The sequence below is a fragment of the Diuraphis noxia genome, unplaced genomic scaffold (assembly GCF_037042655.1).
Source record: "Diuraphis noxia isolate RWA-SAM2 unplaced genomic scaffold, SU_Dnox_SAM2 contig0003, whole genome shotgun sequence".
In the NCBI taxonomy this organism is placed as follows: Eukaryota; Metazoa; Arthropoda; class Insecta; order Hemiptera; family Aphididae; genus Diuraphis; species Diuraphis noxia.
Window position 1 is genome coordinate 23,379,017 of NW_028301713.1, and position 26,052 is coordinate 23,405,068.

The 26,052-nt window shown below is 26.3% G+C and overlaps 2 protein-coding genes across 3 annotated transcripts; both read right to left on the minus strand.

The window, feature by feature from the left end:
- Window positions 1–5,106: 5,106 nt before the first annotated feature.
- On the minus strand, window positions 5,107–11,544 carry LOC107167805 (major facilitator superfamily domain-containing protein 6-B-like). Its single transcript, XM_089224266.1, has 9 exons — window positions 11,338–11,544; window positions 10,153–10,246; window positions 8,853–9,217; window positions 7,935–8,078; window positions 7,604–7,868; window positions 7,343–7,530; window positions 7,138–7,274; window positions 6,036–6,397; window positions 5,107–5,525 (listed from the first exon to the last, which is right to left on the minus strand). The coding sequence occupies exons 2-9, from the start codon at window positions 10,217–10,219 to the stop codon at window positions 5,368–5,370; spliced, it is 1,686 nt and encodes a 561-aa protein (XP_089080392.1). The 5' UTR covers window positions 10,220–10,246; window positions 11,338–11,544; the 3' UTR covers window positions 5,107–5,367.
- A 1,548-nt stretch (window positions 11,545–13,092) lies between these two features.
- On the minus strand, window positions 13,093–25,221 carry LOC107167811 (major facilitator superfamily domain-containing protein 6-like). 2 transcript variants are annotated; one of them, XM_015517000.2, is made up of 9 exons: window positions 25,083–25,221; window positions 24,677–24,824; window positions 23,441–23,805; window positions 20,345–20,491; window positions 19,962–20,232; window positions 18,365–18,552; window positions 18,069–18,205; window positions 16,275–16,639; window positions 13,093–13,424 (listed from the first exon to the last, which is right to left on the minus strand). In XM_015517000.2, the coding sequence occupies exons 2-9, from the start codon at window positions 24,747–24,749 to the stop codon at window positions 13,264–13,266; spliced, it is 1,707 nt and encodes a 568-aa protein (XP_015372486.2). In that variant the 5' UTR covers window positions 24,750–24,824; window positions 25,083–25,221; the 3' UTR covers window positions 13,093–13,263. The 2 variants fall into 2 exon arrangements, with proteins under 2 accessions (XP_015372486.2, XP_015372485.2); XM_015516999.2 differs by having other exon boundaries at window positions 25,077–25,187.
- Between the last annotated feature and the right edge of the window lie 831 nt (window positions 25,222–26,052).

A 26,052-nucleotide genomic window follows, 5' to 3' on the forward strand; every position in this document is an offset into this window, starting at 1 on the left:
TCATTGGTATGTAAATACTTGCACAACAGTGTAAATGTCGAAACTCTTTTGCTCACTAAAACGATTGTTCTAAAATCTAATCCGCACGTGTCTCGCGCAATATCAGGATTTCTAACATTTTTACTCCGCCATTATTATTATCACGTAGCCGTTTAGTATGTGTATGCAAATATTGTGAAATGTTTTATGTGAATTCTTGCTGATAAATGCGTTAAATAACTGCATAAAAAATAACACATTTTTCTTTGGTTAGGTTAGGTAAGTCATAAGGCTTATTTACAAAGATAAGTTAATCTTAACTTTTGAACTTAAAAATTCTGAGAGCAGTGATAAATGTATTGATTTTACAATGATGTATATTTTTATATATATTTATTTGATTTTTTTTTTTTATGTCTGAGTACACTATAAGTTGTCGAAATAATGCTTATATTTTCAACTTCAGTAACTTTTCCATTGAGAAAAGCACCGGAAATACAAAAAAAAATTTTGAAATATAGGAAATTTTAAGAAAATAGATTTTAGATATTGGTGTAACTATAAAACAAATTACCGTAGACACATGAAATTATCACTGAACATTTACACTGGCATTTTTATACATAATAACATTTTCAAAATATTTCAAATTTTTTAAAATTATTTATAGACATTTTCAATTTTCAGTATTTTTAGTTTTTTTTTTTTATAAATTACAATAAAATCTCATTCATTGGGTAAAACTGTTTCAAAATTTAATACAAGGCTCATAATATATTGCCACAGTAGTAGTTAAAAAATATATTGTCACAATTTTTGTTGATAAGCATTGGAAGTTCGAATTTTGACAAAATACGTAAAAATCACAAAAAATCACAATTTGCTTTGAGTTAGAAACACATAAGAATTTATCTTTTTAAATCTAAGATTTTAAATCTAAAATTTACTCCCTATATTTATTTTACCAATTTCATTACTTGATAAAATTTTCAAAATATTTCAACAATTTTTAAGTTATTTATAGACATTTGAAAATTTAAAATTTTAGATTCTGAGCGGAGCAATGAATGTATTGATTTTACCATGATACATTTTTTTTGTGTCTGTCATCACGTTTTGGGGCAGTAAAAGTGCTTCGAGTTTTGACTTCAGTACCTCGTTCGAGCAGAAAGTGAATCTAGTTGGTACTTTGGGGGGTCAAAAGTAAAAAATTCTCAATACTTTTCTAAATGATCGAGCTAAACAAACTAAAAATAAAGGGAAAAATGGAAAATTTTACGCACAATCAGTTTTCGACAAAATCGATTTTGGTTTTTGATGTAACTATGAAAAAAATGACCATAGGTACATGAGATTTTGACCGAATGTTTATATAAGTATATTCTATCCACCACGCAATTTTCAAAAATTCGACTTAAGTTGAACTATTCATAGGCATATGCAATTTTCGATCATTATTAGTTTTTTTTTAAATTAATATCGATAAAAATTTATTTTTTGGGTAGAAGAGCTTAAAAATTTAATACGATGTTTTAAACAAATATTAAAATTATTTAAATATTAAAAATACATAGGCACGTTTTTTTTTTCTTATAAGCATTAAAAGTTCAAATTTTGACTAAATACGTAAAATTACGGCAATGTTCAAATTATCTAACATTGAAATTTTATTAAAGTTTTTCTTTTTATATCTAAGACTTTAAAACTAAATACAAGGCTGCTAACATATTTTTACAATAGCAGTTGAAAAATAAAAGAAATATACATATAGTTACAATTTTTTTTATAAACATTCAAAGTTTGAATTTTGACAACTTACGTAATAATCACGAAAATTCGTAAATTATTATTGTATGCTACAAATTCATAAAAAATTTTCCTTATATATCTTAGATTTGAAAATTTAAAATAAGTCTTCTAATATATTTTTACAATAGCAGTTGAAAAATAAAAGAAATATAGTCACAATTTTTTTTACAAGCATTCAAATTTTAATTTTGACAACATACTTTAAAACCACGAAAATTCGCAAATTATTTTAAACTAGAAATTCATAAAAAATTTTCTTTTTAGAACTAAGATTTGAAAATGTAATACATGGCTTCTATCATATTTTTACAATAGCAATTGAAAAACAAAAGAAATGCTTGGTCACAATTTTTTTTTACAAGCATTCAAAGTTTGAATTTTGACAACATATGTAAAAATCACGAAAATTCGCAAATTATTTCAAACTAGAAATTCATAAAAAATTTTCTTTTTAAATCTAAAATTTGAAAATTTTTAATAATCTATAATATATCATAGACAGATAAACCGTCTCCGCTCAGAATCGTTTTTCGTATACAATAATAAAATATCATTGGATTCAAATTTAATTCCATCCATTACAGTAACCCACTTGTAACCTACTGTACAGCAGAGCGACATCCACGACTTATCCGCTTTTTTAGTTTTTTATTTGATAAATGTCAATAAAATTGTATTCATTGGATCAAAAACTTGAAAATTGAATACAAAGTTCTCCATTACGTCGATTCATTAGCAGTTGGATAATATTAAAAATATATAGGCAATTTTTTTGGTTTTATAACTTCTAATACTCATATTGTCACTTATCGACGGGCTACGAAATATTTTAACATGTAATGTTCTATCATAAAGACAAAATTTTCAAATTTGTGATATTTTTTGTACTACTTTTTAATAGAAATACTTTGTACTACTTATTATATTATTAATGAAAGCATACTACAATTTGTCTACATACAATATTATATTTAATTTTCATTGACAATTTTTGGAGCCACCTTACACCAAAAAACATCACTAAACATATTGCATACGATTCTGCAATGAAGTACCACATTTTATGTCTTTGTTGTACTTGCTATCATATGTAGCACATTATGTGTGTGCGTGTGTTTGTGGAGGAGTGATGTTCTAGGAGCGCGGCGTACCGTCCACGTCCGACTTTGGCGACATTTGCTACAACACATCGAGCGTCGGTGCAATCGCACCTAACTATCGTGTGATAAGCGTGCAAATTGAGTTCGAATCTCGCATGAGAAGAATTTATATTTTACAATTTTTTTTTTTCGTAACGTAACGCTTTTTTGTAACGTAACGTTTTTCGATTTCGATCGATCTATGTGCCAAAGCAAAGACATACCTATAATTTCAAAAATTATTTTCGTGAACATATTTAAATAATTAAATATTAATATTTTAATAATTGTATAAATAATTACAGTTCATAAAAAAATGACTGTATAAGTGTCAAAAGTGCAGTTTATCATGTATTTCCATAACTACCTATTTACTATACTTATTACTATATTATATTTTAATAATATAATAATAATATTCAACCTACCTTAGTAATATCATTAATATTTTTATTATACTTATTTTGTATGGGAGTTGAATAGCTGAGATCAAAACACCTTTCTCTGTGATGAACTGAATGCTAGGTTTGAAAACCAAAGAAAGTTATAATCGTCTATCTGATTGACAACCTCCAGTTTCAAACAATAATCTAACGAATAACGATATTATTCGTCAAAATAATATATTATATAGGAACGCATCATTAAGTGTAATTATATCCATTAATAAGCAGAAAGTCTTGCTATAAAAATTATAACATAACTACAGAAATATTATCCAAAACTAAAATCAAAACAATTTGAAACCATATTCGAAATTCATACCCTTTAAAATCTTATCTTTGAAGTAGAAGTTCAAATATTGACGTTAGATAGATATATACTGCAGATAGTTTTCATAATATGACTGTTTTAGTTGTGACCGTTTAATATTTACACTATAATAATATTATAGCGTCATAATATATCAATATAAGACGTGCTCCTCACTATTCATTTTTTTTGCTTCAAAATCGTAATGTTACACAAAAAATCAAATATCAAATGCCATCTACGAAACATACCTTGAAAATAATTTTTTTGGAATGTGGAATTTTCACTTTTTTTTAATTTGATCTCAGTTCTAAGTACAAGTGAGCAATTATCATTAAAATAAAAAAAAATTGTAGTCAGAAAACACATATTTTGTACAATTTTCATTTGCCCATAACAAACATTTATATATTATGTTTATTTACAGTATTATAACAAACATTAAACATATTATTATACTATTACTAAAAATTACTTTTAGACTTAAATCATATCATACATCATTGTCGACATCATACTAAATTCTAAATTTAAAGTTTAATTTACACAATATGACAAAAGCTACATTTTGACAACTATGCAAAACGTACCTCAATTATTTGGAGCTCATTAGTCATTATATTAAAGTATTAAACTGACTGTAGAGATTTTTAATATGCCTAGTATAGTTATTAAGATCGTATATTAATTTAATTCAATATTATCTAATTATCGATATTATCTTATCACTGAAATTTTTTTTTATTAAAATAAAAAATTAATATTACTAAGTATTATAAAAATGCAAATTCTTTCATTTCATTCTTTTAAAAATTAGATTTCTTTTATCTGTTTTTTGATAAACATATTAAGTAAAATTAAAAATATCATAGGAAGTAAAATCGTCATAATATAATTTTCTATGAAAAATCATAAATTTTCCATTTTCAGAAAGGACAGACAGGTGAAGAATACTGACGTATAAGAGCTTAATAATCTCTAATTTCTATGTTTAAAGTATACAACCCTATAACTAAAGGTAAGCATTAAAAAAATAAGATTTGCTAAGAGTTAATTTAATCACTGTTGATTAGTTAATCGTGATCACTAATCAATCTTCATAGGCAGATAGTGATTTACTCTTGCTTGTCTTTTTTCCTATTTCTATGTGTATGGTTTTTATTTCTATTTGTAACTTTCAAAAATAGGTATATTTTCTACCAGAAATTATTTCAAAAAAATATAACCAACCATATTTACACATTTTAGGCCGGTTCTTACAATTTCCGATTAAGTGTTCGTTAACGGTTACCGATAGTTAGTGGGATTTTTAACGATAAAATTTCGCCGGTTAATTGTCCGTTAACTTTAATCGGACATTGTAAGAATGGCACCAAGTCTAATAAATGTGTAGTAAAAAATTTCAAATGAAATTAAAAAAGTGAAATAAAATTATTTCTCATTATTATTAAATACTATGATAAAAATTAATGTAATTTTTAATATAAATCATACTTAAAATAATACCTAATTAATATTATATACTGCATCATATATTATTATAGACAAAAAATCAACTTTATTAAACTTATATATAAGAAATGTAAAATATAGAGCCTTTAAATGGATTCTGTACAGTAAAAAATATACCTTATTCAAACGGTTCTAATAATAGAACAGTTTTTAAAAATAAAAATAAGTAAAAGTTTTAATGATCTATAGTCTTTTCATTGGACTTAGTCAACAAGTTGTATACAATTTGTAAGACACACATCACAGCTGAGCCGTATGTAAATAGTCTGAATAACCAAAATCCTCCGTAAAAGTCGTATATATATGAAGCAATTACACCACCAAATGATAAACCTATAAGAGATATAATATTGAGTAAAACAAAATAAAATTTATAATTTCTATGGAAAAAACTTGTGAGTAGTCTTGTATATAATTTTCAAGCCCTAGCTATTAAAATTGAAAATTTAACCAAGAAATAATTTGAAAGTGCTCGTTATTTTGTCAAATTGTATAATAGAATTTATAAATATGATATTTATTATAAACTAATTATGCAAATAGATCAATTATTGTTGTCTATTATTGTACTTATCCCCAATCTTGTTAGGTTACAGGATTACGGCTTTTATGGGATTCCAAATTTAAAAAAGCAGTGGGTTAGGTATACTCACTAGGTACCATTAAATAGCAATTCTCGACAAAATGTAGGTAAATTCTAAATTGGTGACCATCGATAACTAAGTAAATATATTTAGTATTTAATCAAATAAAATATCGAAACTTTTAAGTTATCAAGCTGCGTGGCTTACGATACTAAAATTATAAAAATATTTATAATTTTAACGAATTATATGTGCTTACCGATGCAATCGAAAAGTCCTACAAGTCCTAAAACTGTGTGGTGCGCACTTGATGGCGAGATCCTTCTTGAGTATGATACCATCACTGCACGACCCAATGCGTATGCCATGCCGTTTAGGATTTCGATTAACAGCATCCAAATGGGATTCGTCATGATGGAATAGAAAAAAAATCTAACAGTAAATGCGAACAAAACCAGTGACATACAGTGTTTATGTCCTATGCGTTTGATTATCCAACCGGAACAGAAGAAAATTGGCATTTCACCACCGAAACTCTGGAGGCCCTGAGAAAAACCCTGTAGCGTTTTTATCCACGCTACTTGGTGACATTGATATTCCGAAGCCAAGTCTTCTAAGTACCTGCAAGTGAAGGTATATATTATTATATTCGTTGTACGGTAATTTTTTAAATATACGTCACACATAATGCCAAGCAAAGCGGAACAATAATAATTATTATATATTGCGCACAATACATTGAAGGTACCTATGTATTTTTGTATGCATTGTACCCAGTTTTCTTATGGTGATTATAAGCTCTCGTGATTTTAATAATTTGTAAACTCTATTTTACAGAATCAATTTCTAGTTTGATTTAGATGAAAAATTATAAGTACAATATATCTATGTTTAAAATGTAATACACATTAAATTGAAGGCATTAATTAATTTTTTTTTTCGTTACCTATCATAACATGTATAATATTTAATTATTTTCAAATTTTGTACATTACTTCTATACTGATTGGATGGTATAATATTTAAATACCGATGAACACTATTTATATCATTTTTGTTTGTATAATAATCAATGATTTTTTCTACGGGTTGGCATATCTTTCTACAAATCGTGTTCTGAAATTTACAAGATTCGCCCATACTATTTTTTAATTGTTTGTTAAGCTCAATCATTTTATTTACATAAATACTTTATATTGCAGTATGAGTACACGTTGCTATTCTCAAAGCATAAATCGAAAATGCCGGTTGCAATTTACTATAATCTTTTTACTACATCTACAACATGAGCTCAATTTATTTAATCTTCCGTTTTATGCTGCAGAAGTGTTCAGCATGTGGTAATATCAGATTCGACCTACCAAAAAAGGTAACTCATCGTCATTGAGCTGTACACTCCAAGCAATAGGATCCAAACAAAAAAACTTATAACATGGATTTTTGAAAATAATTTAAAAACATTTTGGAACGTATTTTGTGATACTTTGAACTCGACGACCTAGGTATAGGAACAATAATTACTATTAACCTCAACTTATAATACTATCAAACAAATGTATACCGTACTGGGATATTGGAAGCAACCAATAAATTCAAAATCATAAACGAAAATATTAAATATGATATGGGTGTGTAGTCTTTTTCCATTTTGTCGTAACTAAAATAGTCCACAAGCCAACCGCTAAGCATTGTAACAGATCCCCATCCAATGGACGTCCAGCATCTTTGCTTCCCAAAATCATTAGGTTTGTCTTCTAAAAACAGACAGAAAAACACAGTAAATGTACTATAAGGTTCGATTCATTAAGTTGAATCGCAAATACTTACCTAAGATATCAAAACAGATGGGATCTTGTATAGCCCATATACCAGATTGGCTGATCCAAAATATACACAATAACGAAAAAAATTCCCAAAATTCGGGCATAGAAATTATCATTTTTTGAGATTTTGGCGTTGCTGCTAATTCCATAATCATTGGACTTGGGCAGTACAATTGACAAGGCATTTTTGTTGGATGAAGACAAACTGGAGACATTATTCGACTATGATTTATATCAACGTATTGAACTCGAAAATTATAGGAACCATACTATTGACATGACCACAATTTAAAATGAATAAAAATATTTCTGATGATTTTATTTGAATTTATTACCTTTTCAGTATTTGAGTTATGCAAATGTATTAATATCGGCAAATCGGTTATTTTAGGATCAAAATTACTAGAGTTTATGTTTAGTTCCTTTTTTGATGTTGAGTAGATTTCAGAAAACAATATTTCATTATTATTACAGTAAAGCTGGAAAAAAATTGATTATAATTAATAATATTTTTATATTTACTACCAAAAATTAAAACTTTTAAATTAAATAATGAATATTATACATTATAATATGAGTAATATCCCAAGTAATTCATTTAACGTAAAAAACACATTATTCAAAAAGTATTTTGAATTAAATTTATTAAGTAGCTAATGATTTATTATTAATGCTTCTTACATGGTTTCAAATTATTACAAAACAACGTTTTTATAAAAAACTATACCTATTCTTAAATATTTTAAACACAGATTATTTTTTAGAGTATTTTGAAACACAAAATCGAATTAAGGATTAGTAGTTACGAGTTTGTAATATTTAAAGTTTAGCATTTAATGTTAGCGAAACAGAGTGGTTAGTAGTTATCACACAATAAGTTGGTCAACTACTCTAAACTTTGAATAGGTATATATATTACTCATAGAAAAATAGATTTTTATTATTCATAGTAATTAGAAAAATATTTTAATTTAGAATATGAAATTAAGCCTGTATGTCAAAATAGTAAAAAAAAAAAAAAAATGTTAAGGGCAAATTATATATTTAAACGAATTAAAACTATTTACATTTATATTCATTGAAATAAAGAGTGTTCAATACAATAGATTCATTCGGTATAGGATTATGAAGACAATTTGTTTTCTTAAAGATGTGTTTTTACATAGAAAAATCAAACAATTATTATACTTTACAGATGCTAAAGAAATAAACCAAACATTTTTTTTTTTTAAATATCTTTTATAATTAAATACCTTGCAATTGACCAACCTCTCTCCTTTATTTCCCATAAGTATTTTTTGATCACAGTCTGAAAGTTTATTAGTATGGTCGAAATATATGTTTACAGTCGTAATGTTTGTATCACAATCCAGCTCTATGGACGTCTCTAAAGATAGTCTGGACACAAACATCAGAAAGAACGCAGATATACCAGTTGTAAATATGAACACCATGAACATGTATTTCTTTACACGGAACTTATCAACAATGGCACCAACTACTGGTTTCGTTAACATTGATATGATAAAAAGACTCATCATTATGTACCCTACGGTGATTTTTGAATATCCCAATTGTTTGGCATACGTTGAGCCAAAACTGAGGATTGTCGCTATACCTGAAAATAAACCAAATGTAGAGTCACGCTATCAAGAATATGGTGTCTAATTAATGCATAATCCAAGGTTAGCGTTTAACAAAAGTAAAATATGTACCAAAATAACAAATGGTCAAAACGATAAGATTCAAAACAATCATTAAAAAGTGGGTGACACACTGCTGTACCTACATTAGGTGTCAAAGAAGTCACTGGAATGAATATATTAAATTTGAATTCTTCAATGATATGTAACATCATTGCATACAAAAAACGATTCTAAGTGGAGACGGTCTATCGGCCTATAACATTATACTAAGTATATTTAATGATATTATTTTGATTGAAGTAATTTATTTATTTTTTTTTTTTATTTTATTAAACGAAATATACCCTCGGCGACATAAGCCATTGTGTTACAAAATTTTTTACATTGGTAATTTATTTTAATATTAGGTATAAGTACCTATTACAGTAGGTATATTAAATTGATTTTTTCCGAAAATATTATATTTTGTATATAAAATATTTAATGTTGTTTTAAGTTTTCAAGGTTTCCAAAAATGTTATTTTCCGTTTAAATATCAAATTTCGCACTAATTAGAACTTAACATGAAATGTCTGTAAAAAAAAAATGTTTAACATAAGTTATTTAATTAGTCAGGTCTTTTTTTTCACACTCTATATAATTCAAAATCCACCGAAAACCTAACCTGTCTCAATTGATTAATTCATGGTACCACAAAAACTATCATATTATTATCGTTCCATTATAAATATGTCAACGTTAGAAAAAAATTATGTATGAATTAATCGTTATCGATCGTATTTTACCAGTTTTACCTGATACATTTAAGGGATGGAAACCTAACTAACGTAGGTTAATTATATAATTACTTAGGTTCTACATTAAATGTTTTTTGTATTATTTATAATCATTGTTTTTAAATACTTACATCCCGAGTAAAGGAAATAATGCATTTTCATTAGTAGTAGCTTTTTATTCACACTTATCAACCACATTTCGAAGCGTTAATTTATATTAATATCCTGTTAAATAAACACAATAAAAACCATTATAATATATATTTTACTAGACGATGTAATAATATATAATAGATTATTATTTATAAAGAACAAAATAGGTAGGTATTATACATTCATATATGATTACGATTAAATAATAGATATTAATATTGTTCAGATTGAATATTGAGAATAATGTAGTGTGTAAATTGTAAGTATTAGGTACCTACCTATAATTATTATAGTTATCAATATCGACAAAATTTTACATTCACCAGATAATGTAATTTATGTTGGGACTTGGCAATATAATCAGCACTATAGTGATAATCTATTACTATATAGGTAATCAAATATAATTTAAAAAATATCATAATTCTATCACGATTTATATGAATAGTGTTCGTTAGGTAATTATAATAATTAATTCAATAAACAAATACAAAATAAACAAGTATTAACGTTTTAAGTCCATGGTCAGTGTTTAAACCAAATCATCTATTATTAAATTAGTTGTTTCTAATAAATTATCTTAGTTTTACCATTGATTATAAATACAACAGATTTATTAATAACAGAATTCATAATCAATGGTTTTAATAATAAAAAAACGATTTATAATACAGTGGTCATTGCTTATTTGATTCATTCGCCTATTAGATTCAAAACAGATGATCCTGATTTGCATGTATACTAACACACAGAAAAAGTATTTATTAGGTTCACACACCGCGGTTAATATAGTCATTTTGAACCAAAGAGAGAATGTCCAATCAAATTTGGATGGGGTTTTTTTTGTCAAAAATGAATTAGGTGCCTAAAGGTTATTACAAAATTTTGAATAAAAAAAAATGTTTCTATTAAATAACAATACATCATATTATTACTATGCATTTAATTACACGATTGTTGAAATCTCAAAAAATATTATTTTGATAAGTAAGTATGTATTTTTAAATTTTGTCGGGACCTTTTATCTAATATTGACTAATTTGGATTAACTGACTCGAATGCCCTGGTCCAAAAATAAGTCTAATAAGCGACGACTACTGTAAATATATAAAAAAAAAAAAAAAAAAATAGTAATTTAACAAAAATATAAAATAGGACATTACTTTAGATGCGTAGGTAGTGAATCTTCTTATTTAGGCACTTTTCGGTGAAGTTAAACTGTGCTCCTTGTCGTTATGAATTCCAAAATAGATCAAACCACATTGAGTTTTTATTTTTTAACACCATAGTGTCGTAGAAACATTCCTTTCTTAGATTTAAGTAATATTGTTATCGCAATGAAGTTATCAAGACGTGATTACCTAATTACGAAAATAGGTACACAACAATCTACTACAGTTAATTTTCCACCAGTATTTTATTTGTTCTCATTTTTTGCAATTTTTAAAAGCTCTTATCGTATAAATTACATAAGTGAAGGTTAACGATAAAATTAGTTTCCTTCTTTATTTTAGAAATTATATTATAATGTAGATTATTGAATAATATTCTTTAATGTATACTTGTGCACCTAAATACCTGAATTCGATATACTTTAAAATTTGCAACATATTATACTACTACAAAGTATTATTTCATATTATGAAAAATTATAAATTATTTTTTTCGTATTTATTGATAATAACATGGCACCACACAAAATATATTATAATATTATCTATGTATCTAGTATTAATACAATACGGTGAAACAATACCATTATTGTTCTATACAAAAGGATAATATACAAAGTGTTGATACTGCCAGTTATTTATATTGTTTTCGCATCTCACACGTGTAAATTAAATTATCAATGCAAACAAAATAGCGGGGCCTGGTGAGGTTCGGTGGTGAGCCTAAGTCACTAACGTGTTAGTTGAGGTCGCTAGTTCTCGGATCGGCGACCACACAAGTTTTTAGTGACGAATCCTCACCTCACATACACGAGTTCTTCTAACAACCGTTACCTGCACCCTTCCATTTATATTAATAACTATGATTATTTATTATATTGTTATAATAATTATAGTGATTATAATACTCACATATTTTATAAAACAATTCTAAGCAAACTTAACTAAATATGTCCGACAATCGAAGGTAAATATAAAATAGGGCGGGAATGATGAAAAATACGTAAAGCAAAATAAATATGATCATTGACCACATAGATCCACCTAAATCTGTGGGTTTATAAAAGAGAATATAACTTAACATAGATATATAATTGCCTCACATTGTTTGTCTCTATCGCAGAAATGTTAGCTTTACCATTCGTAACAAAATAGCCATCAATCCTGGTCTATTCTATTTAATTTCTGTGTTACTAATATTTTATGAATAAAATAATAATGATAAGTCCCTGGAAATAGACCTACTACATTAGATATATGAAAGCAGTCTATCTGTTTGCCCGTCTCAAATCACCATTACTATTAATTAGCTAATTTGAACCATTAGTTTGCTATCTGTATGCAAATACTCTATTTTCAATTTAAAAAAAAACCGGATAAGTGGATGTTATTCTACTGTACAGTAGCTATATTACAAGTGAGTTACTGTAATAGATGGTATTACATTTGAATTCAACGATATAATGTCGTTGTATACGAAAAACAATTTTGAGTGGGGAGGTTTGTCAGTCTAAGATATTTTATAGTTTTTAACTATATTAATTGTATTGCTATTATTTAAGAAAAAAAAATGTCAGTACCTATAAAATAAATTGGACTGAGGTGATTGATATTTTAATTTCTTTAAGTTTATTTGTGTTTGGAATCTCCACATAATATGTCTTATTTTAAAATTATTTCTGCAGCAGTGTGAAAATTATGTTAAAAATTGAAACAGGTTTATTATAGTATAAAATATATTCAATATTGTATACAATAATATATTTATTAAATCATTATTACTCACTATTAATGGGTGTGGTAGCAGTGTAGCACAAATTATTTTATAAATAAATAAATAATTAATTTGTTGCTTATCAAATTTTTTACAATTTAATTTTAAACCTAAATTAATTTACAAAATGAATTATATTATTTTTATTTTAAGGTTTTCATATTATTTGACTTATTATTTAACTTAATAAATATTACATGGAGAATACCCATCATTAGTGAGCCATATGTAAATAATTTAAATGTCTGCTTTCCTCCATATGTTTGGTACAAAGAACCACCGACTAAACCACCAATAGATGTACCTAGAAACAACATTAAAAAAAAAAAAAAAAAAAAAAAATATTAGTAAAATTCAGATATTTTAGCATAAAAATATTGATAAATATAATGAAATTTATGATTTTGATTTCTAAAATTAAAAAAAATTGAATTAATAAGTTAGTTAACCAACAATAATACGTTTTTAATAAACAATACAATGCAAGTTTAATAAATGAGGGCTTTACAAATATCTCTGTTTAGCACTAAAACGGAAGGGTACATTTTGGCCGAAAACGGTGACGCCCACAAAAACGATGTACTCGTAATTTGAAAACAACCATTATATACTTCCTAGTACGATTAAAATAGTGATCGTGATCAGGATGGTTACCCTCAAGTAAACTGCGTAATGGATTAGGTGGTGATTGCAAGGGATCGTATCGGATTATAGCACATGCCAAGTGTTTCACCTATCCACTTGAGTGTTACAAAATTTAAATTTTTAGTTTATAGTGTCAATGTTATTTTTATAATCAATTTTGGGATCATCTGCTAGACTAGATAATTTTTAATTTTCTATTTGCGCGAACGATTTTAAGTAAGAACTCCACGTTTTTGCACTCATGAAGGTTTTGTGATTCTCTATTTCTATATTTCTCCATTTCTCTTGATATTTTCTTACTACTTCATGATTGCCGCAGGGATTGGTTGCTTTGTATTTTTTTATAGTATCTTTAAATTGGTTGCTTTGATTTATATATGTATATCCAGTGTTGAATCCAGGTATACTTCAGGGGGGCGTTTGCCCCCCCTGAAATTTCTTTCAGCCCCCTGACAAATACAACTTTCTGACTTTCAACAAAATGTACTTATTTATTAAATGCACAATACTAATTTAAATATAAATAATTAATAGGTTTCTAATTTATTTTGTAATTTTTTCAATATTCATAATTTCTGAATTGTAATAAATTATAATAATACAATTTATAATATGTGACGACCTTAGACTAACCTTAGATTGATTCGTTCAATGAGATTCACCATTTTTTATTTTAAAAAAAAATAATTTGTTTTGTAGTTTTATATAAATTTGAAATGTCTAAATTATAAATTGTAATAAGAATAACTACCTATTAATAGATATAATTCATAATACTAAAATGGCGTTTTTAAATTTTTAAAACACCATTCACCAATGAAAAAAAAGTGAGCCCGCCCCCAAAAAAAAAAAATTGTGATGATTCAACACTGTGTATATCTAGAATGGCTACGCTTCTTACTTTTATCTGAAATTAAATATTCTGTGACACAACATTATTTGAAATAGGAAAATCGCCCTCTGAAGTACTAAATGTATTTCGGATCCCTTGGCATATTTATTGAGTCCTAAACAGTATCCATTCCATTGACAAAAATTTCTTCATTTGATGACGTTTTTTAATAATGTATAGCTAGAAGCAGAAGCTTATTACTGTTTATAAACACTTCACCTTTCAGCAGGCGCGCCTTCGTATATTATATGGGTAGGCGTGTGTCGTACTTTACACTACAACTTTAAAAAAATATTTTTTTATTTCATACAAATGAACTATCGTGTCGTAGCGACTATGAATTTCGTAGCTGGAAACGCCGCCGTAGCAGTGATAAGACGCAATGGTGGGGATGCTGTTATTATTATTTTTTAATAGTTTATTATACATATGTATAATATATATATATATATATATATATATATATATATATACTCAATATGAATATTGGTATACAATTAACATGTAAACATTTATTTTTGCAGATTTCGACCTCTTAAAATAAAAATGTTGAAAAATCCTTCTTAGTACGAGATGAAATTATAATATTAATCTATCTTCAAAATTTCAAGTCGATAATTTTAATAAGTTCAGCTCTGCGTTGATTATGAATCAAGAAGTGACATTCCTTTATACACAAGGTATATTCCACAAAATTTTGATATAATATCGCCACAAATGCCACATGGTATACATAATATACCTATGTCAAAACTTCGTGAAACACCTTGTATAATACATAAGTGGGCAGCGTTTATCGTTTCGAATTAAGGACTTAAGGTGTTATTATAGGTCCACGACAGCGTACCTATATAAATATATGTAGTTAAAGCCCCTGCGAATGTGTCATTTTTAAATAGTTGTGTTTAGGCAATTCTTTAGTTCCCTGCGGTTACTGTTAGTCTTAGTGTGTCTAGTAAATGATCATAAATGTGTGTATTGTGTATACTCCCCCTCCCCATAATCCGAGAAATCACCTGCATCAACAATATTACGCATACACATGCACAATAAGATTATGTAATTTAATCATTAGATCAAAATATTCAAAATCAATTATTTATGGGCGTGAAATAGGTAATACGCCTGACAAACATTTAAGTACTTCTGAAGGGTCTATTAAAAAAAATGCAAAGATATTTAAATGCTTAAGAAACAATAATATCACTTTGCGTCGATGGAGCACTTTTCAATTTTAGCAAATTCTTGACGGGAATAAACATTTTTAATTTTATCAATCTTTATTTTTTATATTTTTTTATTAAAATAAAATATACTAAAAACTATTGGAAATATTGCACATATGCTCCGGCTGATTAAAGTTTACTTCTTTATCATATCAAAAATACTTTTTTTAAATTAAACCATAACTTAAATTTTAATCAGTCGCTCATCTCGTTTTGATGAAAAATTGATACGGGTTTCAAGTGTCCTTAATGTGGATATATTCAAACATAACTCGTATGGATTTAGCACAAATATTCCTCAGACGTCACAACTCGACACACATAATTAATTTACTCATACATAGATACATAATTTTTTTATTAAATCTGTGTAGCATAATATTACACTTACCAACACCTTCGAATAGTGCTCCAGATAATGCTACGACTGTCGTGGCAGAACTCTGTGGAGCAATAAATCTAGCATATGCTAACAAGACAGCATGACACAATCCAAACGTAATACCATTGATGAACTCGACTGGCAGTATCCAAATCGGGTTGGTAATCACAGAGTACAGATAGAATCTAAGAGCAAAAGCGAAAAGACCTAGGGCCATGCAATACGAATGACCAATTCGTTTGATCAACCAACCGGAAAAAAATAAGAATGGCAATTCACCGCCGATACATTGAATTCCTATAGCCAAACCCTGTAGAGTTTTCGTCCAAGATTGCTTATCACTGTGATATTTTCTGGTTAAATCCTCCATATACCTAAAAAAAAAAAAAATATATATAGAAATAAAAACTATATAAAAAATATATTACGAAATTAATAATTATTTTAACATATAATTATAAATAACAATGTGTACAGTTAAATGTATCAAACACATTTATTTATACAGTACCCAACTATTAACATAATTTGAAACAAATATTTAACTTGGAAAATAATTTTAAATCACTTAAAAGAACACAAGTATTTTACACTGGTATGCGCTAACCTTTGCAGGAAAGAGGGGCAGAATCTTTTGTTTGTAGTTTTTTAAGAATTAAGATTTTATACACAAAATTATATTCCATATACATTTCCATTATTTTCTAACAGTGTTTATTATTTTTAATCTTATTTCCAAATATATAGGCAGATCCCAATTACACAGAAATATAACAGTATTATATTAAAATTTATAAAATGTAAAACAACAAATATATATACATATATCAAAATACTAAAAAGTCAATAGTTAGAATCATGTCAAAAATTAAAATTACAGATGAAGGTATCGATTCTGAGTGGAAAAATAAATGTATTGATTTTGCAATCATATATATATATATATAATATATGATATGTATAAATACACGATTTAAATTGGAAAAATGTTTCGATCTCCAAAATTTAATGGATTTCTTTGATAGGGTATTTGTTATAGTTATATTAGGAGCTAAAAGTTGAAAGTTGTTAAAACTTTTTAAAATTATCAAGAAAAATCAAAAGAAAAAAAACTAAGAAAAATAATGTTTTATATTTTTGTTATTTTAAATGCTGATAAAATTTTCTTAAGTTCGGTCAAAAACTTGGAAATATAATACTGGATCTTACATAAGTTTTTCGTATAGCATTTCATAAATATTAAAATGCATAAATATGATTGTTTTCATAAGCGTTTAAATTTTGACAAGCTTCGATAAAATCACGAAAGTTGGCAAATCTATCGGTTCGAGTTATATAATATATAGTAGTCTATACATATTTTATAAAATGGTTAATTTGGGTAGGTATATTAAAAATGTACACATTCTCAGTATCAGTCTAAATGTATATACTAACGAATACTATGGAGGTAATGATTATCCTATCGTCAATCAGTCTATACTGCTAACTTATTGGACATACTCGTAGCTTAAACAGGCCGGTAAAAATAACAAATAATAGCGGATTGTGTCTTTTTGTCCATGATCATTATTTTATTCTAGAAATTAGTTACTCACAGTTCAAGATATATGATTTCCTAATATTTGTAATTTATTTAAATACCTACCTTTAAAGAAAAAAATTGTCACCACCTACATAATACGAGTATGTTAGGTCCTCTAGCCTAATCTTCGATTTTAAACAAAATCGTTTATTTTGTCATTATAGGTATGTTAACGTTGTATACTTACTCAAACATTATTATCTTATATTCTTACCTACCAAAATAGATAATTCCAAGGCATCGCTGTACAAATCCCCATAACTATGATCCATATTAAATAGATTATGACATTCAAATTAGTTATTAATTTGAATACGTCTGAAAATGTACTCTTAGATCCAACTGTCTCAGTTATCTTAAAAATATCATGTAAAAATTTATACAATTATATATAATACCAATACTATAGTCTACAGTAGTAGGTACAGTATAATATATTATCAAACTAGTACTATTTTATATTCCTGAATATGTAGGTATCGACTAGGTTATATCATTTAAGTAACAAACTTACTTCTATTTTGTACGCTACGGCAAAATCCCATAATATAATTATAAGGCATAGATAATAAATTGGAACATAATTTTTTTGATAATCACTATTACTGAAGTAATCGACCAGTGCTCCTCCAAAAACTGAGAAAATTCCCCAACTTATGGATCCCCAACACCTTTGTTTGCCAAAATCTTCGGGTTTATCATCTATTAATTAACATTAATCGAATCAAAAAGTGAGGAATAAAATACAAAAATACCAGATATTACAAAAAATAATTAAATTAATAAATTCAAGGGGAATAAAAGCAAAAAATTAAAATCTAGTAATAATAAGTACCTATACATTATCTATGGGTACACAAGCATGTACCATAATAGGTACCTACATTATTATTTTTACATATAGTACCATAAAATATATTTTATAATTAATATAAGTCATTAATGGAATTAACTATTATAATTAGAAAATAAAGTATACTCTAAAAAATGTCGAGTACCCACAAATAATATTTTTAAATTACAACAATATAACAAATTGTTATTCTTGGTTATTTTCTATGAAATTTCATTCAAATTTGAACTTGAAATAACTATAAAAAACTGTGTACCTATGTATAGTTTTTAGATTTTTTTTTTTTGTTGCAGAATTAACTACTTATATGAAATCTTGTTTTAAACCATCAAAGCTACACGAGTTGAATGTTTTATGAATTTTTAACAACTAAGTAATATGTAAATTTTCAATTTAATACATTTTGTCAAAATTCAAACTTTAATTACTTATAAAAAAAATTATGACCATGGATTTTAATATTTTTTAACTGCCACTGTATTAATTATTAGGAGTATATAGTGTAATAAATGTTCAAGCATTTTTCCAATGGAATAAAATTTAATTTTCATTCATAGGAAAAAAAATCTAAAAAAATTGAAAAATTAAAGTTTCTGTAAACAGCTTAAAATAAGTCAACACATTTTTTGGTATATAAAAACTACCAATATAGACATTCAGTGGATGTATTGTGTCTTTAAAGTAATTTATTTTAGAGTTACACCAGAATCTAAAATAGATTTCGTCAAAAACCGATTTTGAGTAAAATTTCCTGTTTTTTTCCCATCGTTGCTTTTGGAAACTACTGGGAATTTCAAAATTTTACCTCCCTTACTGAAGTTGAAAATCGAAGCATTATTTCGACAACTTATTGTGTACATTAACAACAAAAACACATACATAAATGTAAAACCAATACATTCATTGATCCAATGAGAATCTAAAAATGCAATATACTTGTTTTGAATTGAAAAATAAGTTTTATACTTTAAATCCCTTTTTGGTTTATTAATGATCGAGAGTTATCTATGTGGAAATACTGGAAACTGTATAAAATAATTCAAAATGTCTAGATTTTAAACTAGAGATAAATTCTATAAACAATTTATAAATTATATTGTTAGTTTTATAAAGTTCATCAGTGAATTCAGCAATTTGATAGCAGATAATCATATAGTATGTCGGATGTCTGATTACAAATTCAACAAAAATATTTATTGCTGTGATATAAACAAATATAATATATTAATATTATGTTTAGAATCACTCAATCACTCACCTAAAATATCAAAGCATATGGGGTCTTGTAGACTCCAAGTGATTGCTTGACTAATCCAAAATAAGCTCATAACAGTTAAGTATTTCCAGAACTGATGTAAGCCAAAAATACTTCCTCCGAACTTTTGAACACTCGCCAATTCTATTAGGACATCGTTTGAGCAGTCAATAATCTTGCACCGAGTACTCACCGGTCTCGGACAGACTGGTAATACAATTAGTGTATTCATGGTTTGTACCGATTTCACTAGAAAAACGTTGTTTTGTTCGATCTAATTATAAAACAATACACACCATTATAAGTTATAGAGTTATAGTATTGTACACTCGAAGGCTCAAGATCTATAGTAACATTCGAGACAGCTAAAAATTGTAATATTTTACCTGGTCTGTCGCATTGATAATCAAAGATACATCGAGATTATCAAATTCGTCGTTTATATACATAATATTTGGAGTTTTATTATAGTCGATAAAATTCCAAGATTTATCGATTTCTTCCTGAAACGATTCGTTTTGTTCACAGCGTAACTGATAAAAATATTTACAAACCACATTTTAATTAATCAGTTGAATATATTATTAAAATAATAATGTTGTTTTTACTTAAAGGTGGAAACTGTTGTGTCTTAGAATTTATTCACAATTCATCTACAGTTTGGGTTATAATTATAAAACAACTAAAAGTTTAAATAGGACATTGAAACACTAAAAAAATTTAAAAGTAGAATGAAAATTATTAAATATCTGTGTAGTGTCTCTCGAGAACTTACCCATTGCGATATCTCCAGAAATAATAGAGATAGCAAAATAAGACTCACAGGGATAAGAACTAATTATTATTATTTCATATTTTAATTTAATATTTTGGTAAAAAATTTAAAAAATATATTTTTTTATTTAATTATTTCCGAAAAAATGTTGTTGAGTTTATTTTATGAAAATAAATGACGTTTCAAAATTTTATTTTTATTAAATTCCTGATTTAAAATTTTTTTTTTAGTTTCGAGAAAAACTGCGAATTATTAATTAATACCGTAGTGTTATCAAACATGTAGCCCACTGCGCCGCGCGCGTTCTCGTACGGCCGGCCGAAACTTTCAGTGTGCCTAGTTATAATCATATTTTATTACTTCAAAACTAGAAAAAATATTAAAAATCAGGAAATTAATGAAAATAAAATTTTGAAACGTCAATATATTTTTCAGAAAATTAAACTCAACAAAATTATTATCTTTATTTTTTTTGGAAATAATTAAATAAAAAAATATATTGTTCACATATTTTTACCAAAACACTAAAATAAATTTAAAAATGAAACAATTGTAGTTCTTATCCCAACGAGTTATTTTTACAAAACCAGAATTTTAATATCTCCATTATTTCGTGAGATATCATCACAATGGGTAAATCCTAGCGGGACACTCTGCAGTACCTACCCTCAGGTACCTAGATATTTTAAAGTTTTCATAATTTTAGTATAGAAAAACAATTTAGAAAATTTTTAAAAGGCCTAAAATAATTATTTCAATGAGCCCTAGCTCTATACATATAGATAATGATGTACATATCAATTAAAAATTATTAAATATACCTACTATTACTCTATTAAAGTAAATAGATAAGATATTGATACCATATATATTAATAATTATGATATTTTATATAATTTATTTATATATATTATATGAGACTAGATTTTAGATTCTGAGCGGAGCGAGGAATGTATTGATTTTACCATGATGTGTGTTTTTTTTTATTTTTACTATTTTTTTTTTTGTGTCTGTCATCACGTTTTGGGGCAGTAAAAATGCTTCGATTTTCGACAACAGTACCTTGTTAGCTCAGAAAGTGAATCTAGTTGGTACTTTGGGGAGTCAAAAGTAAAAAACTCTCAATATTTTTCTAAATACTCTGGATAAACAAACTAAAAATTAAGGGAAAAACGGGAAATTTTACGCACAATCAATTTTCGACAAAATCAATTTTGGTTTTTGATGTAACTTTAAAAAAAATGACCATAGATACATGAAATTTTAACTAAATTTTTATATAAGTATATTCGGTCCACCATGCAATTTTCAAAAAATGTCGACATAAGTTTAACTATTTATAGTCATATGAAATTTAAAAAAAATATATCAACAAAAGTCTAGATTGAAGTAGTGTCGTTTGGACACTCCTTTCCACCAAGCCGTCCAGTTTTGTATATTAATCAACCATATTACTTATTATATTGTTTATACAGATTGTATATATTTTCTTTTAATAAAAAAAAAAAAAAATATTATAACTAAAAAAAAAAAAACTTTAAAAAAAATGACCATAGGTACGACATGAAATTTTCACCGAATGTTTATATAAGTATATTCTATCCACCATGGAATTTTCAAAAATTCGATTTAAGTTGAACTATTCATAAGCATATGCAATTTTCGATCATTATTAATTTTTTTTTAAATTAATATCGATAAAAATGTATTTTTTTTGGTAGAAGATCTTGAAAATTTAATACGATGTTTTATACATATTGTTACAATAGCAGTTGAAAAATAAAAGAAATGCATAGTCACAATTTTTTTTTTTATAAGCATTAAAAGTTTGAATTTTGACAACATAAAAATGTTTCTTTTTAAATCTAAAGTTTGAAAAATTTTAATAATCTATAATATATCCTAGACAGATAAATCGTTTCCGCTCAGAATCGTTTTTCGTATACAATGATATAGTATCATTGGATTCAAATTACAGTAACCCACTTGTAACCTACTGTACAGCAGAGCGACATCCACTTTCCCACTTTTTTTTTATGTAAAACTATTCTACAAAATAATTTTATAAAAACAAAATGAAGTAGGGATAATATGAGATTGTCGTATCCGAATGTGTTTTCTCCGTCTTACTAACATAGAATAAACCAAAATGTACGTCTAGCACTTCTAATGACGTTATGTTGTTAGCTTAAATATTAGAGTAAATTGACCTATTGTCAAATGTAAATGTGAGAACATTATCTGTGTTTTATCGTTATTTTTATTTTTATTTTCAATTGAACTATGAGTTTTTAAAAGATTAATATTTAAAAAAGCTTAACGCAGCTTGACCAGTACATTTTTATATATTATGCGTATAAGATAGGGCTAACACATGTGGGCATAATGATGACATCCTATTAAGAAGATTGAAAATTAACAGTTTTTTAAGAGTTCAAATTTTAAATTATTTAAATTTTTAAAACCACACATGTTATGTAGTTCTTGTACAAATAATATGTGTGTAATAAGTGATCATTAGACAATGTGCGAGTGACTATTGAGTGTAAGAGAAATAGGTATAATTATAATCGCATTACTATATAGAACGTAGGTCCACCACTATGATTGACAAACAATCGATACATTTTGGTTGGCCGTTTGCAATCCCCTCGACACTGATAGGTATAAATTTATAATAATTACATTTTATCAATGTATAACGTACTTGACATTCGATGGGTTCTGCACTATTTAATATAAGCTTCAATAGACTATCATCACATCGTGATAACTGATTGTTATCGTATGAACAAACGTTTAATGTTGTTGTTGTGTCACAATTTAAATTTGCAACAGCTTCTGTGGGTATTTTCTGGATAAATTTTAAAGAAAACGCTGTAAGACCACATAGTAAAACAAATGCGAGAAACATAATTCTTTTCACGCGAAATTTATCAACGATAATTCCTATGATAGGTTTCACAAAAAACGATAACATGGACAAATATGTGAAAACAGAACCGACTACCATCGGTGAATAACCCAGTTGTTTTGCTATTGTAGGTGCAAATCCTTGAACAGATGCAACACCTGTAGGAATAAACAATAATATCAAGTCTTAAAAAATAGGTAATGAATGTGTACGGATAGCGTAATAATTGAGTTAGATACAAAAGATCTAAGAAAAATAATTTTATGATCATATTATATGATTATGCGTCTCGTGAACGTATACATTATGCAAACACACAATTTAACATGGATGACTCTTATTATTTTTTTTTTTATTACTATAAAAAGAATCACTTGTGTTAGATAACTATCAAGCCATGCCTACTTAAGTACAAATAATAAATATGATACATGTAAGAGTTCATTATAAAATCAGTCTTGTAGTCTTATACTAACCTACTTAAATATCTACGAAATTTAAATGTACTTTTGAAAAAAATTATTTGAATGAAGAATTTTGAGAACTTTTCCAAAGTCTCAGTGTTTAAATTAAAATACTTTATTTGTTAGTCATATATTTTCTATTTTAATACTGTGAATTGTAATCAACTGAAAATTATAATACTTTGACAAATAAAAAAGTTGACAATAATTTGAAAATTACATCAAAATTTAACGATACAATATAGATACCTAAAATGCTCTATAAAATTGACATAAAACATGAAAATCGTTTCAGTTTATTAATAAAGCAAACAAAATATATCTTATAAAAAAGTTGAAAGTTTTTGAAACATGAAAATACCTAAATATACTTTTTACTTCAAATACGTATTAAAATAACACTTTTCTATATAAGTATCAGTATACCTACGTAAAAAACATCATTTACAATAAGACTAATTAAAAGATATTATACCTACGTAAATGTTCAGTTGGAAATATTACATGTAAGTTTTAAAATTTAGAAAGTCAAATTATGATAATGCAAATTATTGTTGTTACTTACCGCCTAAATAAAGAAAATAATGTAATTTCATTCGCAGCGTGCGTTTATTTACTCGAATACATATTGGTAACATTTTTGGATCAATTGAAATTTTTGAGCGCCTTATTAAGTTTTTATGTCCAGAATTCCAGATGAATGTGAATGATAACTGCAAATAACGAAATACAACAAACCATTATTGAAGTTAGGTACTCACAATGTTAAAAATAAAAATACTACAGTGTTGGTTATAGCCATATCTACTTATATAGTTATTAATTAAATCATCATTGTTTTCTAAACATCTTTTAAGTTTATTAATTCATTTTTAGTAGATATTCGATGTCAAATATACAATAAAAATTATTGTATCGACGAGTTATGCAACTATTTTAAAACGTGTATGAATTAATATACTTACACGTACCTAGGTATAGTTATACTTATAATAAACACTTTATCACGTATACATTCTAAAAACATCATCGATCAGAAACTGTATAATACATAAAGAAATACAATTGTATTTAATTCCGTTTCTTACTGACAATAATAGTATGGTTTAGTCATATTACTCATATTATAATAATTAAATAATATTAAAACATCAATAATTATCACTGACCTCTTGATAAGATTTAATTACAGCATATTTGAGGCTTTTGTTATGAATTAAAATTGAAATTATTATCCTTATTTCTTATATCACATAACGTACCTATATAATACGTTTATATTATACTAAGCTATAATATTATATATATACCTATGTATATGTTCTTTTGGAGAGTAAAACCCAACTTACTTAATATGACTGCAGAATATATATTAATATGATCATGATATTATGTCACAAGTAGAAAAATTTAACAAATCAGGAGCTTCTTAAAAATAAAAATAATTATATTACATATTATTGTAGATTTGTAGCAAGATATAGGTACTTCCAAGAAAAATCATTCGTTGTAAATTAATACATTCTAACCAGGTTTGAGTGTATTATTAAAGTTTAATGCAAATAATAATATGTAAGATTTAGATAAATTTTAAAACTATCATAATATATGCTTGATAATTTATTTTAATTTTTAAAGTCAAATACCTGAAGGAATTTTAGGTTTTCAAATTTTCATCAAATGTTGCATAAGATAATACCTACCTATTATTATAGACGTTTATGCATGATAAGAATTCAGAATTCAGATTATGCGTTTTATTATAATTGAATAATCGAAAGAAAAAAGATAACGCACACGGGAGTATTTATGAAATTAAAGCTTAATTTTTTCTGTATTCAGGGTTACAAAAACCTCAATTACCTACTTTTACGAATATGAGATTTTTTCCAGGCAACATAAAATTTGATTTTTTAATTAATTATGATTGTTTATAGATTA

Coding starts and splice junctions, on each gene's coding strand:
- LOC107167811 (XM_015517000.2), bottom strand. CDS start 24,749: ATGTTACCAATATGTATTCGAGTAAATAAACGCACGCTGCGAATGAAA. Junction 20,233..20,344: donor TTATCAATGCGACAGACCAG/GTAAAATATTAC, acceptor TTTTATAATTAG/ATCGAACAAAACAACGTTTT. Junction 16,640..18,068: donor CCTTGGAATTATCTATTTTG/GTAGGTAAGAAT, acceptor TTTTTTTTTTAG/GTATATGGAGGATTTAACCA.
- LOC107167805 (XM_089224266.1), bottom strand. CDS start 10,219: ATGTGGTTGATAAGTGTGAATAAAAAGCTACTACTAATGAAAATGCAT. Junction 9,218..10,152: donor TTATTTCCTTTACTCGGGAT/GTAAGTATTTAA, acceptor GTTTATTTTCAG/GTATAGCGACAATCCTCAGT. Junction 7,869..7,934: donor ATAACTCAAATACTGAAAAG/GTAATAAATTCA, acceptor TCATGTCAATAG/TATGGTTCCTATAATTTTCG.